General features: G+C 47.4%; 6 protein-coding genes across 6 annotated transcripts; 3 read left to right on the top strand and 3 right to left on the bottom strand.

The window, feature by feature from the left end:
* Positions 1–1643, bottom strand: N7516_005365 (fungal specific transcription factor domain-containing protein; the record flags this gene model as incomplete). Its single annotated transcript, XM_057218085.1, has 2 exons — positions 1–1576; positions 1639–1643. The coding sequence occupies 2 exons, from the start codon at positions 1641–1643 to the stop codon at positions 1–3; spliced, it is 1581 nt and encodes a 526-aa protein (XP_057079968.1).
* A 2090-nt stretch (positions 1644–3733) lies between these two features.
* Positions 3734–6038, top strand: dus3 (tRNA dihydrouridine synthase DUS3; the record flags this gene model as incomplete). The annotated part of the gene is made up of 3 exons (XM_057218084.1): positions 3734–3936; positions 3989–5887; positions 5950–6038. The coding sequence occupies 3 exons, from the start codon at positions 3734–3736 to the stop codon at positions 6029–6031; spliced, it is 2184 nt and encodes a 727-aa protein (XP_057079967.1). The 3' UTR covers positions 6032–6038.
* A 243-nt stretch (positions 6039–6281) lies between these two features.
* Positions 6282–6986, bottom strand: N7516_005363 (M24 family metallopeptidase; the record flags this gene model as incomplete). The annotated part of the gene is made up of 1 exon (XM_057218083.1): positions 6282–6986. One exon carries the CDS (start codon positions 6984–6986, stop codon positions 6282–6284), a length of 705 nt encoding a protein of 234 aa, XP_057079966.1.
* A 770-nt stretch (positions 6987–7756) lies between these two features.
* N7516_005362 (putative BAP31 domain protein) lies at positions 7757–8678 on the top strand (the record flags this gene model as incomplete). The annotated part of the gene is made up of 4 exons (XM_057218082.1): positions 7757–7777; positions 7934–8068; positions 8128–8231; positions 8288–8678. 4 exons carry the CDS (start codon positions 7757–7759, stop codon positions 8676–8678), a joined length of 651 nt encoding a protein of 216 aa, XP_057079965.1.
* A 540-nt stretch (positions 8679–9218) lies between these two features.
* On the bottom strand, positions 9219–10535 carry mdm12 (ERMES complex subunit MDM12; the record flags this gene model as incomplete). The annotated part of the gene is made up of 1 exon (XM_057218081.1): positions 9219–10535. One exon carries the CDS (start codon positions 10533–10535, stop codon positions 9219–9221), a length of 1317 nt encoding a protein of 438 aa, XP_057079964.1.
* A 5571-nt stretch (positions 10536–16106) lies between these two features.
* On the top strand, positions 16107–16409 carry N7516_005360 (uncharacterized protein; the record flags this gene model as incomplete). Its single annotated transcript, XM_057218080.1, has 1 exon — positions 16107–16409. One exon carries the CDS (start codon positions 16107–16109, stop codon positions 16407–16409), a length of 303 nt encoding a protein of 100 aa, XP_057079963.1.
* Positions 16410–20123: the final 3714 nt, after the last annotated feature.

Here is a 20123-nt window from a genome sequence, read left to right as displayed (position 1 = left end):
TCAGTAACTCATGAGACCGTCGAATAAGAAGAAAGACCAATCTATCGGCCAATCATTCCTATCCACAGGTAAAGTAAGAAGTGTATCCGGTGGTTGATTTCCGCTAGTTTCTGCTGTTCTTAGCAGCCCAAGCATAGGGCAAAAGCTCGAGGGGAAAGGGAAGAGCTGAGCCAGCTGTATTTGCCCAGACACCGGAAGAGCACCCCACGTATTATCAGATTGAGCGGGAAACGCATCTGCGCGCATAGTGTTGAGTCCGTTGGCCTTGCTGAGTACTAAAGCAGCGGAGGGATGCTTCTCGCTCATAGTTTCCAACACCTGTTTACTGATTCTGAGCTCTTCGTCCCGGTCTGGGTTCAAGGCGTCATTGTCACTGAAGGCTCGTGGGATTGCGGCGACGAGGTTAGCCCAAGAATGGATTGGTAGTAGGTATTGAACATCCTCGTGATAAAGAATCTCCTCGTATAGCCGAGAAACACAGGATGAAGCAGCCATTGAAGCATATTTGAACAATGACGGGTTGTCCCGGCGGCCAAGGAAGCATGTCAAAATAACAGTCACCAAGTAAAAGATATGAAGCTCAGCGACATAGCGACTGTACGGTTGTCTAGTCTCGATGTCGAACAATTGGATTTCGAGAGGCAACTGTTCTCTCCACACCCTCAGTCCGTCCAGGCACAGATACACCTGCTCTGATGTGCTGTTATCAACTCTGGCCAGGTCCAAGACCTTCCTTAGGCTTTTACAAAGGCCTGCTAACTGGCAGAAGACGCGTGATCCCAGATCGGGGTCTGTGAAGTCACTAGGAACAGGCAGTGGCACAGAGGTTTCCAAGGGAAACATCCCAGGACGCCCACAGCAAGCCGTTTGCATAGTATCGTTGATAAAGAGATACCACCACATTCTGCGGGCTCTTTCAGGATGTTCTAATCTGCTGTATGTCTCATCCTCGTGCAAATGCAACTGAATCGCGAGTCGGATTGCCATACCAGCCCATTGCCACGGGTTGTCCAGCACTATCACGTCAGGGGAATACGGAAGCCAGGTGCTGAGGATGCACAGCGCGCTAAGCATATTTAACGGAGCCGGATCGTGGTGCAGAAAGAGCAAAGTTCTAATCCGCCCGTATATGGCAGAGGTGGTCCATTCGGCTGGTCCTGCTGTTTGACGCATGGTACTTCCCGCGAAATACAAGCATTGCTGTAGCAAGGTAGAGGTTTCTATCTCAGATTGTCCACGGTCCAAAACTGGGACCAAGTAGAAGAGTTCACGGAAATAGAAATCGGTAAGTGCTTGGGCGATGACAGGGGGCGGACGGCGACAAGCATGGTTTATATCTAGAATGAGCTGACTTCCATCGATGGAATTTGGTTGCCGCGAACCATTGGCATTGTCAGGTCCCAAGCAGGTTACATCCCGGTGGCCAAGAGGACGAAAGGGGGATGGTGTGGCTTCCTGTGCTGTGTTCTCCTGTGCCACTGCTGGGACTGCTCGGCTTGGTGACAGAAGACTTGTATCCGACGAGTAAAGTGAAGAGCGGAGGGCTTTCCTTTGCTTTCGAGGTCCAATGTGAGGTCTGTCATATCAGCTTATATGTCTCAGGGTATCATATAATTAGGTAGTCCTACTGGCACGTACGGCATTCATGCTCGCAACGGCTGCAGCTGCCGCTTAGCCGACCTTCTAGGTCGCAGCGGATCTGGATCAATATTAGTCTCGACTAGAGGCATTAATAGATATCAACGTGCCTTACGACTGTGGCATCGGGTGCACACAGCACGTGCCCTACGTTGCATATTTTAACACTTTCGATATTCTATCGGCAAACGAGGTGATGGTTACAAGAGGTGATGTTACAATTACAACGGAGAGATGTTTTGCCGAATACGCGGCAATTGCCGCCCACAACCGAATATGATGTCATAGCATAGTTCAACACAGAATATCAAAGAACTACTCGACACCTTTTTCGGTGTTCCAACATTCGGCCGTTGCATCCTCGAGGCAGATTAGGGGACCCGCTGCGTAAGGTGATGGGTAATTGTGACAATCGACTAGCGGATCGGCATATGAGGCGGCAGATCGTAGGTCGGTGCAGCGTACTAAGAGCAAAACTGCCTCATACGTTTGTACTGGAAGGGGCAAAGAGAATACGGGGCAGAACGTACGGGTACATTGGCCCATACTGTCATCGAAGGATATATTCAACACTAGATTTGTATTTGCTGCGAAGAGAAGATGGATTCATCACACGTTAAATTAGGATACCATTTATGGAATTCTAGCTCGGCCAAACAATATTCCTGTTCCAACCCGCCGCTAACGAGGTACAGTATGTACTTGTCTCACAGAAGGTTGATCCCAAGGGGTGGGGCAGATTTCGGTCTGTCACCCATGTGGTTCCAATGTTAACCTTATCTTTATTTTTAATTTTATCTTCTGGTTTGTTCTACAACCCTTACACTGTCCCTTGCACTCTCCCTTGGATAGATCAGGATAGACCAGTCAACACTAGCCATATACGGTCAGCAGGCTTGAGCCCTAAGGCCTTTCTCCTAATCAAGACCTGCTTCCCTATGTATAGTTTCATCCTGACCTTAGAACTCCAATCTCTGGTTTTCTACCACATCATTCTCCAAAGCTATTCAAATTATGATTCAAAAGGGCTTGTAGCTCAGTGGTACGAGCGCTCGCTTTGCATGCGAGAAGTCCGGTGTTCGATCCACCGCTAGTCCATTTGTTTTTGTTCTTCAATCTTCTGTCTGTACTTATCGATCCGTCAGGCCTATAACTAATGTGATCTATAGCAATGTTGTTATTGAAAAGTTGTCTTCATAACCTTAAGCCTTTCTCCACCCTTTTCTTTGTCAATTGTGAATCCTGAGAAGGATAAAAAGTTCTTAAAGGAAGATATATAAAACTATATCCAGCAATCGTATTAATATTAATAAGGCATATTAAGACTACATAAGCAGTTGACTAGTTACCTAACTTTTTCATTTCTATATGTCATGAGTTGCTGGATTCATTTTTCATAGGCACCACCACTGTAATTCTGCCCGGGGTAGAATTGTCCGGTACCACCGAGTGCGATAGACCGATATAGTCATCCCCATCTGCCTCGGAATCTTGGATGACGCGGTGAGATTAAGAAAGGGATAACCCATCGGCTTGCAGAGGTCCTGGTCGACTTGATCGACGGAGAAGGAAAGTATTCCTCAATGACGTTTCACTAAATTATGGATGGTCTTTGAATCAGGGATTGTGATTCTGAGTTTCAGATTGTGTCTCATGCATATCCATCTACTACAAATGCACTTAACTAGTCACAATATCTTGTGCTATAGCTATGTTATACATGCATGATATTGATGACCTGTGTTTTCGTGATGCCATGTGGAGATATCCCTGAATACAAAGGTTTTATATGGAAAAGTCTGCTATACACTAAAAGTCCATCTCAAAAGAACGTTAAAAAGACATCGCAAGGCCGCATAAGTGGCCTACCATTCTTGTGCCCAGGTGTCTTATGTTCCAAGGTTGGAGATGAAATCATGGGGCTGTTGAATTTGAGTTTGCGCTTGCCCGTTATAGGAAACGGTCCCGCAGGCATACCAAGCCAATTATGTCAGCTTCAAACAGTGCAAACATATCGCGAAATTTTGACCGATCGTTCCTCGCCGACAGTGATTGCGAAGTTTACTGAATAGCTCGCTCTTCCCCCTGAAATACAATGGAGCCAGAACCAACAAAGGTTCAAGCCCCCGAGGCTAGCGTTGCTGCACCTGACATGGAGGTCCCGAAGCGCGACGCCGCAAATGATTCTAGTGCGGCGGGCGTGGACGAGCCTCCAGCCAAAAAGGCACGATTGGATGAACCATCCAAACCCGCCCATGTAGATATGCGCGATAGAGGAATGGCACCCATTAAAGCAGAGTATGTCCGCCTCCTTCTCAAGGATCGCATAACACTAATTTTCGCCATTCAGATATCGCATCCAAGTCACACCGAAGCCTCGCCCTGCAGATGAGACTAGCCCCGACGATGCCGCCGAGGCAGCTCCTCGTGATGACCGCGATGGTGGAAAGAAGGACAAGGGGAAGAAGAAGAAGGGTCAGAATACCAATCGCAGTTATGGTACATCTAAAGATGCGAAGGGCCTTTGCAGCACGAGAATGTTTGCCAACGAGTTTGCCGCTGGAGAGTGCCAGTATGGCGAGAAATGCCGATTTGAGCACGATTTGCGTGTTTATCTGAAAGACCATAAGCGCGAGGATCTTACAACCTTGAACAACATTTGCCCCGTCTACGAAGCGCTAGGAAAATGTTCTTCTGGCTGGAAATGTCGCATGGTTGGTTCGCACTCAACTGAGAAAGAAACGGAAGACGGCAAGAAGGAGTTGATCTTGTTGGAGGACGCAGAGCGTATGGAGAAAGCTCGGCCTCGTGTGGCCAATGCAACAGCCGATGGAATTGTCAACATCATTTCAAACCAAGACAAAATTGCGCTTACGAGAAAGCGCGAGGAAACCCCTCGCGCCGACGCCTACACCACATGGGCCACCCAAGTGGCTGCAGAATTGGAGAAGGCGATCCACCAGCGATCCACCACCCGTGAGAAGGGCGAGCTTGTTGAACCAAACGAACAAGCGAAGATCGACATGCAGGAGAACCGTGCGCAGTTCCTCGAGCCTCCCTTCATGCCGTCAGAGAAGCGTCGCATTTACTTTGGACCGGAGACACCCGTTCTGGCACCGCTCACGACCCAAGGAAACATGCCATTCCGAAGACTCTGTGGAGATCTGGGCGCGCAGTTCACATACTCAGAGATGGCTATGAGTATGCCTTTGATCCAAGGCTCGAAGTCAGAATGGACCTTGTTAAAGGCGCACGAGTCGGAAATGGCACCGCCAACTGTCATTCCGGGCGACAATATAGTTCAGGGCTATGATAACTCCAAGGACTTCAAGTTCGGCGCACAAATTGCTGCCAACAAGCCCTGGCAAGCCCTCAAGGCCACTGAGGTGTTGTCGAAGTTTACACCCAACCTGCGCGTTATTGACTTGAACTGCGGTTGCCCCATTGAACTTGTATTCCGTGATGGAGCTGGCTCAGCTCTTCTTGATCATCATTCCAAATTGGAGAAGATGATTCGCGGCATGAACGCTGTCTCGCAGGAGATTCCGATTACCGTCAAGATCCGCATGGGAACCAAGGACAACCAGCCTACTGCTCAGAAGCTGGTTGAGCGTATGGTTCTCGGTGGATACGAGTCAAGTGTTCTGGACCTTGGCCCCCCGGGTGCCGCAGCCATTACCCTACACGGACGTAGTAGACAGCAGCGCTACACCCGACAGGCAGACTGGGGATACATCTCAGATTGTGCAGCCCTCATCAAGCGCCTGAACAAGAAGCACGATGCACTCAGCGACACCATCCGTGAACCGGATGCCCGCCACATGCCCAATGGTGGCAAGACTTATTTCATTGGAAATGGCGATTGCTACTCGCATATCGACTACGATGACCACATAAATAATGCTGGCGTGGACTCGGTGATGGTGGCCCGTGGAGCTTTGATCAAACCATGGATCTTCGAGGAAATTCAGACCGGCCAATATTTGGACAAATCCGCGACTGAGCGTCTGGCTTATATCGAGAAGTTCGCCAAGTACGGTCTCCAGGCCTGGGGTTCTGATGAACATGGCGTTGGAACAACCCGTCGTTTCCTGCTAGAATGGTTGAGCTTTGCCTATCGCTATGTCCCAATCGGACTGTTGGAGTACCTCCCTCCCAACATTCAGGACCGACCTCCTGCTTGGCGCGGCCGGAATGAGTTGGAGACGCTAATGGGCAGTGGCAACTACAAAGACTGGATCAAGATAACGTAAGTTTTCTTTCACCTCGGCCATATTTTCCACATTAACTAACCATTCATCGACATTACAGTGAAATGTTCCTGGGCCCTGCACCCGACACCTTCAAGTTTGAGCCCAAGCACAAGTCGAACTCCTACGAGGCTGAGGGCTAAAATACAGGCCTGTCTATAAATCTCGCATATCCTAAAACTGTACATAGAATCATCACGAATGCATTGTCTAGATGTCTTAGCAAGGCGCCCGATTCTTTCACGTGTTCGAATAAGGTATGGGAGAACCGTCCCTGTCACTTCAAATACGCAGTGTACCCGAAAAGAAAGCAATCAGCAAGATATCCCATGTGGCCACCGTTCACCGGGGGCGAGCAGTATGACTTGCGTACACATAAACACTTCAGACAGCTTAATCTACCGTCAAGAGTTGCTCGTAGAAGCCACCAAACCCGCGTGCCCGGTCATGAAGATGAATTTCCAAAATCCAGTGCCGTTTAAACCCATCGCGGCCCGATAGACCCATTGAGTCATTATTACCCTTGGCGATATAGAGGGAGACTCTATCCCGCGGAATGCGTTCATGAGGGAACGAGCCAACGAGATGGCCCGCAATATCCGCGCCGAAATCCCAACCCTCCTGTTTCGCAACCTGGCAGGAGATATTGTATAGCTCGTCGCCCGTCATATCTGGGTTCTCGCGATATTTTGCCTTGACTGTATTCCAGATGGGCTCAAGGGCATCTCGCAGCTTCTTCTTATTTGGATCATCACCTAGGACGAAAGTGCGCCCAAAGTCGGCCTCCCAGGCCTCAAAGACCGGCCCCAGGTCAACAACTAGGATATCATCAGGCTGGATGACACGGTCCGGAGGGTTATCGCTGAACGGGCTCAATGTGTTTGGTCCACTGCGGATGACTCGTTTGTGCCAGTGGGTCTTGATGCCATAGCGATCGAGTCCTAGTTGGTAGATTTCTGCATTTAGGGTCTTTTCGGTGATTCCTGGTCGGATCAAATCGCGTTCGATCTCCCCGAAGAGAGCAACAGCTTTGTCTTGTGCACTTAGAAGCTTGGATTCTCTTTCGATCTCTTCGGTGCTCAGATTGCCGTGCGCCATGGCTTTGAGAGGAAATGCAGAATTTGGTGTTGCTTGTGACACTGTATCACTTATCACGCCTTTCTTGACTGCTGACAGCTCTCCAAGCTAACCCATATAATAGCCGAAACTTCCCCGAGGGGAATCCTTTCCCGGTGACTCACCGAATATTATGTACATAATTGCATATCACTCTGTTCTATTTGGCAGAGAAATATGCATAGATGCATAGTTGGAGTAGTTTTAAGTGGGTTATTGCATTCCGAGGTTTGATCAGTATAAAATGTAGATCCCCGCTGTCACTGTCATGACGACATATACTAGACTTCAGTCTTATACATAGCGAAGTTGCCATTGAACATATCGATAGAAACTGGAGTATTTAAATCAAACTAAATCATCATACACACAAGTCAAATCTCCTCAGGAACGAGGTCAATAGTCAATAATACACAAACAGATTCTAAGAGTCCTAATTAGGGCTGATGACAGCATCACGTGCCAAGCCTCCGAGGCCATGACGTCTTCCTCCGAACCTGAAAAACTTCCCCCATAAGACCACCTCGTCTCTTGCTATCCCTGACCTTCAATTGCCTCAGCTATTTTGGTCCAAGGAACCTCTTGCTTTAGTATTTCTGTGATTGTGTTTGTCCACTACAGAATTCCTGCTTCTCGAATTTGTTTACTTTTCTCCCCTAAGCTATCTTGCTGAAGCTCTCAACACCCCCGCCCCTTTTGATCAGGCCAGAAAGTCGATTTTAACGGTCGCTGGATTGATAATACCCGACACGATGACTCTCTACTACTCCCTTGTAAGCTCAACAAGTTCCTTTCTAAGTTGCTTCTTGTGGTGCTGCTCAAGAATCGCTGCAGCCTGGTGCCTGAAACCGTCCATCCAGCCCAAGCTGCCAATGTCATGCCTCAAGATCCTGCCCGTATTGATGGACTAACGAAACGCTCTTATATAGGTGTTCCTCCTTCTGGTGTTCGAGATGGCTGTATTCTTGGCCCTCGTCATACCTCTCCCCCACACCATCAAGCGCAAGCTGTTTGCTTTCATCTCGGAGAGCCCGATTATTGCTAAGCTGCAATATGGATTGAAGGTACATATTGCCAACTATGAAACCAGAAATGCCCGGCCAAACGCTAATCTGGCCCCCAGATCACATTCATCTTCATCCTCATTTTGTTCATTGACTCCGTCAACCGTGTGTACCGTGTGCAGCAGGAACTGTCCTCCTTCACTAAGGACGGCCCCGGCATGGGGTAAGTAGCCAATCCTCACATATTCCAGAAAAGCCGTTAACCATCGTCATCAACAGAGCCGCCCACCTCGGTACCGACCGCATGGAGGTTCAGGCCCGCAAGTTCTACTCGCAGCGCAACATGTATCTTTGTGGATTCACTCTATTCCTCTCCCTGATCCTCAACCGCACCTATACTATGATCCTTGAGACTCTCCGCCTCGAGGACCGCGTCCGTATCTTCGAAGGCAACAAGAAGGCCGGTGGAAAGGACTCTGCCCGTATCGCAGAAGCTGGCTCAGTCGGCGAGATCGGTCGTCTTCAGGAGCTCGTTGATTCCAAGGACCGCGATATCGAGACACTCAAGAAGCAGTGCGAGGGTCTGGCCCGCGAGTACCACAGCCTGGGTGACCAGATTTCCAACGAAAAGGGCGACAAGAACGAGAAGAGGGACAAGAAAGACCTGTAAAATGGTTGCATTATTCGATTCCTCCGCTCAAACTATCCAACCTCAAGCTTTGATGGCCTTTCACTTGCGCGGTTTTCACGTTTGCTTTGGATGGAGGAGGGCCTCGTCCCCTGTCATGGGAGCTGGAACCTTTTCGGCAACAAAATAACTCGACACATTCTGGATTAAGTGATGTGCATAACTACTCTTTCTCGATGTATGGACTACTATCATGTAGAGGGGAATGCGATAATCGCTGTTGAACCCCTCGCTGCATTCCTTTCCATGTACTAGCAGATATCTTTTAGGATTTTTCGTTGGGATCCATAGTGCTGGTTCTATAGCACACGTCATAGTCAATTCAACTTTACCGTTTCATATTAAATAGTCTGTTGGTTTCAGTTGCTTTATTGTGAGGCGTGGTAGCTATAAGATTCTAAGCGCGCATAACAAAGCTAAGGACTAGGCCAGGAACCGTCATGTCTAGAGATCATAAGTTATTCGTAAATGTACATGATAGATGAATCAGCTGACCACAGCTAGACAGCACAATTCAAAGGTTCAAACTAGGAATGTCCAAAAACTAGGATATACAAGCTCCTCCTCAAAGATCCTTCGAACCTGTGCTAGCACAAACCGCTCAACCTTGCCAACATTCTTTAAGACCTGCTTCCCATCTTCCTTACGACCAATCTCACTATCCACCCTGATCTCCTGCAATAACCCGCCCTGTCGCTTCAGATCTTTCTCTTTCTGATCGCCCACAGACCGAGGCCGACCATCATCACTGGGATTTTGACTACCCTGAGACTGTTCCGATCCAAGCAGAGCATCTGCGTCCTCCGCAGAAAGAAAACAGAAATGCACTCGCTTGCGGATATACGCAACGACGGCAACCCCGTCAAACGTGATGCCCGTGACATTCAACTTCAACGGCAAGCCCACAAAGCTGGGCATTGGGTAGTCAAGCAGGATCTCTGCTGTCAGGGACATGCGCACGTCGCCAGCATACTTCGCATGACACAGCACCTGGAAGTCCTCTGGGCGGCGCTCCCGCATGCGCGGCGGGATGGGGAACGATTGGTCCTCGGCTGCGGGATCGTCTGATATCTCTATTGAGGGTTGTGGTGCATCGGTGGGGTCGCCAGTATGCGGGTTTGGGCTGCTGCTGCTAGTGTGGCCAAGGGAAGGATGGGAGGGGTGTGTGTTGGCGGTTGAGGGCCGGGACGCGGAGTTGGTGGTATCTAGGTCTGGCTCTGCGAGGGGATGTGCGCCAGTAGGGCGCGCTGCTTGGGACCTGGGTCCGGCACCCATACCCGAGTCCGACCATCCGCTCGCAAATGAAGTGCCACCTGCTACGGCGGCGAGGGGTGTCTGGGTGCCTGATAGACCGCCAAGGGACCGCATGTGGTATCCCAATGTCGAGGTACCGCCGGGGATTCCGGGTGTACTGGCGCGGGGCATGAAATGTGGGTTGAGGTGGTCGCCTAGTGGGGATCGAAGCGCAGATGGCTGGAAACCTTCGCCGGGGTATGGATGGTGACTGAAATTATGAAGGCTATGCGCGGTGGGATTGAAGGTCATGTCGTCTTCGTATGGAGATTCGTGGAGCTCGGACATGAGCTCATCTGAGGCGACGGAGGTATCGGCATCCTCGTCGTCTTCCTCGTAGAAATCTGCGAATGGCTCACAGATGTCTTTGATCTCGAGATCTGGGGCGATGGTCCCGAAATCGAAGGAGTGGACCTGGACCGAGCGAATGAAGCGCGGTAAGGTGATCTCCTGGAATTTGTCGTGCACGAACGACCGGATTCGCTCTGCCAGGGCTTCCCCGTCCGGGCCGGAGGTGGCAGCTGCCCAGTCGACTTCTATTGACATCACATATGCAGCGTTATAGATCTTAATGTTTGATCTGGGAGAGATCGGAGGTTGAGTCCGTGACGGTATCACCACGTGATATACATGATGACATTCCTACCAGTTGGCGCAATTCATCGATATCAAACACGACCTTATATGAACAATGGTCAACGAAATGCTAGGCTATACCCTCGCTGATTACTACACAAGGGTACATAAAGACATCTCATTTATAGCACATGGAAACCAGCCTACCAACGCCAGCGGCACAGCGGACAATATTGATTGGTTGCCTAGGTTGCATTCTAACCTGGTAAAACAACACTCAAAAAAGATGTATAGAAAGCCTTCTAAAAATGTTGTTACAATAATGGGCTACAAAGCCCATGCGTATAAATAATTGACCGAGAGAAGAAAGCATTTCAAGTTTGTCTCGGGCGCTGATGTGCTACTTCCAAGGTTACGATATCCCTCTTTGGCCAAGTGCCTAGACAAGATACCGGTGAACGTCCAACGATTGGATTGAGACCTTGCAATCTTATCGAGGATTTAGAAACACAAGAAATGGTCTTCGCCTGAATGTCTCAATCGGCTACTTCGGTACGGATTGGTGATATCGAAGCCATAGCCGGACTTCACTCACATGCATCACATCACACCTGGTCACTCTCCAAGGCAATCCGAAAGGCAAACTACATACCCCACTTGTTCTGCTAGTTTTAGCCAGATACAGCGCCAACAAAATCCCGACTGGCTAAGAAAAGAACTTTGACGTGGTCTGCGCCGCGTGGGGCAAACCCCTGTTTGCGCATCTTGCCAACCCTGTAGACAACTACTTATCAACAAATCAACAAACCAAAAAACCGCACGGTCGTGGATATTACTCGATTTGGGACTTAAAATCAGCTGATATAAATTATATGCGGAACTAATGCAACCCACGAGGTGTCTGTGCAGCCTATAGCCAGCCTACTAGCCGCGTCTAATTGGCATGCGCTACAACTTACTGACCAGGTATCGCCTTGGAAGCCTACCAGGTCCTGACCACGCACCAGTTTGTGAGCGTGGTTCTCTCGCATCATCTTTCGCTTTTGCAACCTGGGCGTGATTTGACTTGGTGTCCTACAATCCAAGGATGGAACCGATTTCCACGCGCCTATACCCTTGTAACTCTGATGTGACTGGTTCCCGAGGGCATTCGTTCCTACAATCTAGTGTCTGATCGACATCACAGGATGCATGAATCGCATATACATAACGTGGTCAAAGCCCAGTCTCGCCAATAGTATATTTCCATATGTCCGACTTTTACCGACAGCAACGTCACATATTCCCATCATCCTCGCTAGATCACTCTGACAGCCTTGCCAATTATGTGTTCACTTCAGGAGGACAAGAGAAGGTCCTGCGGCGCTTTAAAGGGCCGACATACCCCACTTATGGAAGGGTCTCAGCAATTCCCAACATCCAGAGCACTTTAACTGTTTGGAGAATTTAATCGCGTCTACTTTACTACAAATGGATAAGCATGGACATGCGCCATACCCGTTTGTTGGCCCCCATCTTGCACACACTTCTCCTTATTACCGCCACCTTGCTAGATTAATTCAGGATCTGGTATTAGTCTTATAATCCAACAAACTTTATTGCCACCAACAACGGCGATGAGCCGTATTGGTTGTGGTGGGTTTGTGAAAATGCGGCATGCCGAAGATCTTCTAGATCAATCAGATTTAAACTTGGACGACCATGAATGTGGTACGGTACGAGGAGACTAGATGTGGTCTGCTGTATTGTTAGCCTATATACATATTGAATCCGCGAAAGCAGAAACACATGCTTTAAGCTACTACTTGGTAAGTATCACGACACAGTGGAATTATCGATACTCGTGCAGGCTAGTGGATTATTGAGGGGCATGAGACTGTTATCATAGCCCATGAAGTCCCACAAAGCTGGATATATTTGCTTCTTGCTTGATATCGTTGTTTGGTACTGGAATCCGCATACATACATCGGCTATTGAAATGAAACCTCAGTCGTGATATAAAGATTTACAAAATCAGGAAGATACCATGGAGTGCGTATTAAAAATCAAATTCTGTGGTCTCTCGACTTGTCCACGAGACTAAGGAGAGGAAGATCCGTGCACGTAGATAGGCAGATCAACATAGAGAAACACCGGCAAATAATGACAGAAAAACACGAAAGATTCAAAACAAGAGCCCGAAATTCCAGACATAGAAAAGCGTCCACCCAGATTCCAGAATGACCGATGTGAGGGAGCAAATTAGATTGCCCTCAAATAACAGGTGTGATACAGTGTTATCTTCTTCTATATTGAAGTAGATACAGACATGGCGGGGAAGCCAACAACTCGATGACAGCATGAGGCATAGCGATGTACGGCCTCGAGCCCGAGTCATTGAGTGCCTGGAATATCTTGTTAGCCAAACCCTATGCAGCGCCATCCGCTTCAAGATATGAATGATTCAACTCACATTAGAAGCCATTCTAGCCACCGTGACGAGCGCAGCGGACGCCGACTCGCTGACGAGGTTGCTCTTTAACGCCCTTGCAGGCAGGAGTGTTCTGATTAGCACAAGGGACCACGCCCTCTTCTTGGTGCTTGCAACCGCAGGCGTATTCGAAGATGTAGATAGAACACATATTGACGTTTGAGTGAAGAGGTCACGTCGTAGAGGATGTAGAAGCAAGTATTGTGAATTGAAGATCACTGAGTTTGAAGGAAGTCTTAAGCTCTAGATATTGATCGATGTGATGGGAGGCAAGAAGGGGATCGATGCCCAGCTTTATAGTATTCCATGATTACATCGAAAGAAATGAATTGACTGCGCAACTCAATAGAAGTAAAAAATGAACACACCATCTAGAGTCGCAAAAACGGTTCGGTCCCTCCGTCCCCCACAAGCGCTGTAACTCATCCATCCAGATGCGCCATATGCAGGCAGTAACTCAGTGATCACTTGTTGCGCAGTCAAAATGAAGGTGATGGAGGGCACGAAAATGGTATACACATGCGCCATATCCAGGGCATATGCTTTTACCAACATAAAGCAAAGTTTATGGTAGGTGGGCCGTCAGAGTGTGGTGTGCCTCCGGGAAGAGTCACGATTATTGATATGGAGTGCGCCAACAGCAGGGGTTGGTCAAGGCCACCGAAGCCCTAAGCATGACTACCGATGCAAATTCCAAATACCGCAGGTTGCAGGGAGCACTTGACATCACTCTAAAAGCGCTGCAGCCAGTATTAGGGCTGATGTTCCGAGCACCAACATTGACCCCTCTCCGGATGGCACCTCATAGGGTCAATGCTGCGGTCGAAACGTGGATCAGGAACATAGTTTGCCTCATCTGACAAACCTCTATGATCCTGATACCTAGCCCTAAAGGCATCGCTCATACTCTGGGAAAGGCACCTGCCACAGCTTTCTCATGATGTGTGCGCGTTACTGCGGACAGCGCAGGAGGTGTGACTAACTGGATAATGCCAGTGCAATTGCCATGGCTCCTCTCGAATTCCGTATCTTGGGATATTCAATGTAATTCCGATAAGGAGACCTTGAATCCCCGCATAGGACTAGACAGTCTTGGCTCTAGACCTTCATGATGTGGTGTCGCAGGACTGGATAGGCAGAGCGCAGAAAGTAGCATCAGGAACCAACCGAATTCAAAGAAGGTGGTCCTCCAAACAAGACTCCACCCCAAGTCAGTCTCGATATGGCAGGAGATGACTTCATTGACTCTATTGTAATGCGCCTCGACTTGTGGATGTAGGCGAATAAGGCTCATTCCTATGGCGCAGTTGGTGATAGCCGCAAGTTCTGCGCGATTAAAATGCGAAAGACTGCATGATGACAAGGCTTTTTTCTAATACGTTTGAAGTTAAGCGAGTAGAGGATAAGAGGCCAAGAAAATTCAGATATGCTGTGGCATACTATAGTCGGTGTTGGCCAAGTGCCCGATTGCGATATTAGCCAGGAGGCGTTCTTTGTCTGATCTAGCGCGATCGTGCTGCAGGGCCTAGGGGAAAAAGAAATCAATGATAGCCTATCAATTGGTTCTAGAGCGCTAATGACTGGTGACAAGCACCAAGTTCCTCAGCCATGGCACAGTAGCGTTCAGATGGGTTCGACTGAGGCTCTCCCATTGCTGAGGCGCCGGGCCACTGGGATATTAACTCCGAGCGAGTAAAGACACGCCGAACTAGGGGCGGCAAAGCAAGGCACAGCGACACAATCGACTGATCTCGACCAGTCGCTGAGCAGTCTGTTTTGCCGCTGTTGGTTTGTGTTTGTGTTTTATTTTCTATTTATTGGAGACAAGTGGACAACAATTAAAACGTGAATTATTTACATTAATGATTGGATTTTGTTGCATGAGAATTGTACCACGTGATAAAATGTTCCCAAGGTTCAAATAGAAGGTTAAATAACCTTGAAGAAGGAACCATGGAAACAAAAAACTTCTATTTTCTATTTTCCATTTTTAATTCCCCTATCTCCCTATCTGTTTCAAACCACCCACCAGATCACTTTGAAACAACCTGCCTCTCACATGTGTTTTAGTGACGTCCCGGAGTGACAATTACCCGAGTCTAGACAACTTCGGTTAACAAGATCTCGAATCTTAGCTTCTCAGATTCTCAGATTCTGGGGAAGTTAGAATATGATGTCATTTTCGTGTTTTTTTCCCCCAAAGGGTAGCGAAGTGCTCGATGGGGTCCCTAAGAGAAAGGTCGGGAAGATAAAAAAAATACCCCAGCATAACCTATGGTCCTAGCGCCCACGCAGCGGTTAGAATGATTGGCGGAGAGAACTTTCGACGAAACAACTCGGAATGGGTAAGGCTTTCCCACCCGACATCATTATTAACACACATACTGCACAGGTGTGGATGCATACGGGATCCTGTGAAAGCCATGAGTTTTCGTCTCTTAGCCCCTCATCCTGGCTGTTGATCTTCCGAGGTCCTTGAGTTTCGGTTGACAACGGGTCCTTCTAGGCAAAGCATATTGCGCAATGACACAGGGCTTAATTTGCCAAGTCAACATATTTGCCATGGCTGCTGGGAATGACTGTCAGCCGCCCAGGCTTTCATGCCAGTGCCAAGAGAGGCAAAGTCGAAGCATTCAGAAAAAGAAAGGGTGATAGTCGGCCAATAGTGGACTCTTGGCTTTGATCCCCCTTTTTTCGGCCAAGACAAGTGAAGCTCTCCAGCATGTTTGGGACTCTCCTTTATGGGTTTAATGGGCGATAATGGCGGGGGGTGGCTTGACTGCATGACTGCGTATCCACTGCTCCGTACCCCCGGCCCAGATATGATGTGCTGGATGCGTTGGATCGGCGTGATTCGGGCTTATCGTTGATACAGCATGCCCCTCATTCTCCAGGGTCCCTCTTGGCTTACTTATCTCGGTCTGGACTATATAAATGAGGTCGAAAGTCCCTGAGATTTCCCACTTTCATCCAAAACAATCCACCTACAACTTTCTCTTCAATACTCTAAAGATCCCGTCTTTAACCGAGTTACTTCTTCCACACACAAAACCTTCAAAAGTTTCTCAGAATGTACACTTACACCCCCACCCACCGTTTCTTGGTCCTCTCTGCCGCTGAGTCTGGCCCCTACCACCCTGCCAACAAGTTCCTCGTCTTGTCTCCCATCGAATCTGGCCCGGATCCCCGCGCCTGGGAAGACCAGCCCCAGATTGAGACCAGCTCAATTGAGGAAATCCCTACGTTGGCTCCTACCAGCCGGGCCCGCACCAATAGCTCTCTTTCTACCAACTCTTCAGTCTCTCTCAATGACCTTGCCTCCACCCTTCCTAGTGGTTTCCTCTACCTTGGTCATGGCAAGAAGCAGAACTAGGCGCTCTATCACTAGTCCGCCCAGTCACTTCAGTCTTCTTTTCTCATCCATATTTCACGACATACCACCATTACAACAACTATTTGATCATCGAGCTTACTATGTGTTTTCTTTCCTTTTTTTCTTTTGCAATCTTCGTCAATTGAGCGACTCCAATTAGGAAGTTCGGGCACCCTGTCATGGGAACAGGGTAGGAAAATGAACAGGGGTGTTTTTTTTTTGGCGCTTCCAAATTACCATATGCTTTTCATTCAAAATTTGTCTACATTTTCGCTTCTGGGAAGCATACGTATTGCCCCATTCTGCAAGCTAGCAATCAATAAGCAAAACTTCAAACCATCTGCATGATTCCTTCCCACTCCACTTTTGCCACCAAATTATGCGTTACATAGCCCACCTGACCAAAATACAAGGTTGTAGAGGAATACCCATCCCGCCGGACGCGAGGGAGAAACCCCTAAATGCTTGCCAAGTGCTGCCAAGATGATGATTTTCCGCCAAGCCTTGTGTAATCTGATACTCCCGCCTTGGCCGGGAGGGTAGGGATTGACTGTTATCGCGGGCTGTGTTCCACAACCTATGCAACAGTGCCCATTGTACGTCGTGGATGTGTGTATACATCCAAGCAGCACCTATTTTTGGGCATTTTGCGAATCCTGCCAAGCTTCCCTGTTAGCAATCTTACTGGAACAGCTTATCAGAACATAATTGTTGTGTTTTTTCATTTTAATTCTCTCCTTGCACGTTGATTGCTTCATGGATTGGATTGGCTTGTTCATGTCGCAAATCATTTCTTGGTCCACAATTGCCAGCTGGATATTCTGCTCCTTCTGGATATTCTGCTCCTTATGTTTCCCCGGTGAGACGGTCTCTCCGTTCCCCCTTTTACCCCTCATCGGCTTATTATTTACTTCCCCACACGCTTCTCGGTGAAGAATCCGGGCCTATAATGCATCATTTACCTTAGTTTATCGATAGTTTCGGGCTACGTACGGAGTACTTTAAACTCCCCGTGTCTAACGAGATCCACTAATTGCAACCACATGACAGTGTTGTGCAGAATAGACGATGTCAAAAGGAGAATTAGCCGAGTTGGTTTTCGGATTCCGAGCTGCTCAGAACTAATGTTGTAGGTACTTAGGGCTTGGGCTTACACTAATGTTTTTCACCGGTCAGTTGCTAATATCACTGGTTCTGTGGATAATAGTTAGGTAGATGTGTGTTACCATGTGCCCAGGTGGTTCGCTAATAGTAACTTTCTTTTTCTCTTAATATGCTTTGTCCGTGAGCCTCGTGGGGACTGCACGTATGTACTTTATTTTAAATTTGCTTAGGAGTCGTTTACTTCAATCGTCAAGATATTAAGATATTACCCCCGCATGTTATATATAGTTTCAGACCGCTGATTCTTGGGAAAGGGGTAATTATCATATTTCTCCGTCTGAGGTGTTTCAAGACGTAGCCCGAGGACATTGTGTATTTATTTTTATCTGCTTACCGACCTTACACTTCCAAAATTAAGAGCAACTTCCAAATTGCCTTTACTTATCGTAACCTAGAGTCAACATCACTATTTCTCTAACACAATTTGAGAAAAGCATTAGTGCAAGCGAGTCTAACATGTCCACCCACTGCGTGATACCGACATCCTCCTCGCCGACCCTTTCCCATCAAGCACCTATGTACATAGCTCGGTCGTTCAGAGCAACATATCTAGTTATTACTTGACCCTTGATCTCATCTCAATGGCAACCTCAAGTTGAGTTTAGTCTCCACCGAAATACTCAACCCTCGAATAAGGCACATTCCAACATGGATAATCCTCCACCTCTAGATAAGGCTTCCACTTGCCATCCCATTACACATTCCTTTGGAGAATATCCCTGCAAACAAGTCACACCCCATGGATAGAAAAAGGGACATGATCTAGGCCAAGCGTTCGGCGCAAAGAAAGTACTTGTCTTAAAGTATACTTGTCCGTCGCACCACGAACCACAGGACTTTCGTTTTCTGGATACTCCAGAAACAACACCCTGGTAACAGTTATGCATTTTCCACCACCCCGTCGATATAAGAGTTGCCATTCGACAGAAGGGATATGGCAATGGGATTCGGCATTCATTCCTAGTTCTTTTAAAGGAGGACTACTTTGTAAATCTACAATGTCCGCTCTTGCTTTGTGTGTGTTATTTGCGCCCTGCCATGTAGAATATGAAAGATGGCATCAGAAAAGACACCGAAAAAGACGCATTGGAAATGTGCCTAAGAACTGATCATAGAGACGATGATTGGGAATGCCTTCCATCTAGAGTACCCTAACGTGCTTTCATCTACGAGTATTACATCCAACTAATAGTGGGATTTAAAATCCTATTAAAACCAGACTGTATCAATAGATATTGAAGTCATTTTATACTAGGGCAACTCATCTTTCATCTTCCGGCAAAAAAAACGCACTATCGTGATAGTTCCAAAACCCCATTGTACCCTTTACACATACTCACCCGCTTACAATATTGTAGTAAAGACGAGTAATATCAGTATTATTCTCCCGCGCATTAGCAATACTATCAGATTACCCTGCTTCAAGTCTTCAGGTTATGAACTACGTCAGTACGCCAGTTCAATGGATAGAGTAATAGTATACTCGCTAAAAAGTGACTAGAAATTAATAGCCTGCTGAGATACTATAACATGATATGTCAAGCAGCTTATACTGAATTAAAACTGTGCCAGGCACGGGACCGAGAAATCAAACGACGCCATCGTATCCAAGTCTACATATATTCCATGACAAGAGGTCCAGGAAGAGGGACGCGCCTACTAGACTTGCTTCTTTTGGCGTTACCTATAGGTAGAGACACAGAAATTTGGAACGAAAACCAATTTCTATTTAGCTTTTTAGACCAGTGGTATTCCTAGACGTTTTATAAGAGTTCACATTCGTTGTCTATTAATCAAGATCCAGTGAAAGGCCTACGGTTTTGATAGTAACCTTAAATATATGCTGGCGTAGGGTGTTTTGGATGATTTGGCCGCCGGTATTTACAATTTGTCTAATATTAAGACGATCACGACGTGCGGAGATTGTGAATCTATTAGACGAGGGAATTAAAATGGGCATATTATCAATCTTTACGCGGTTCTCATAACTAAACTCAAGTATGAGGGCATAGTAGTAAAAGCTAGGTACTAGTAGTAACCCATGGAAATATATATCTTATATGCTTACCAACGACTATTAATCTAACTAGTTGGAACATTTCTTAGGCTGAATAATAATAGTATTTTGATTGGAGGCTAGAAGAAGAGAGAGAGAGAGCAATTGTATTCGTAACTGCTAACTGCTAAGGAAGAAGGGGAAAAAGAAGAAGAGGGAGAGGAGACTACAGTCCTGTCACGCAGGGTCAGGTGACACACCATAACATTTTGCTAGCTAGGGTTCTACCTGAAGACTGATATTGAACTTGATTTAGTCTCGGAATATGGAAGAACATCGAGAATTTATATAGATCAATCAGCCTAGGTATTACGATGCGATTTGAAACATATACAATTTTCTATACTGTACACCATTGATCCCAATATCTACTCTTACTTTCACCGTATCGTGCATATCGGCAAGCAAGATTGATGGAGCTACTGAGGACCAGCAAGAGAGAGAGAGAGAGAGAAGAAGAAAGGTTAGTTCCTAAAACATGCAGAGAGAGCTAG

Source organism: Penicillium verrucosum (genome assembly GCF_028828655.1).
Source record: "Penicillium verrucosum strain IBT 35672 chromosome Unknown utg000001l_segment0_segment0, whole genome shotgun sequence".
NCBI classification, from domain to species: domain Eukaryota; kingdom Fungi; phylum Ascomycota; class Eurotiomycetes; order Eurotiales; family Aspergillaceae; genus Penicillium; species Penicillium verrucosum.
Note: the sequence above shows the minus strand (reverse complement) of the source record. Positions and strands in the feature narration are given on the sequence as shown.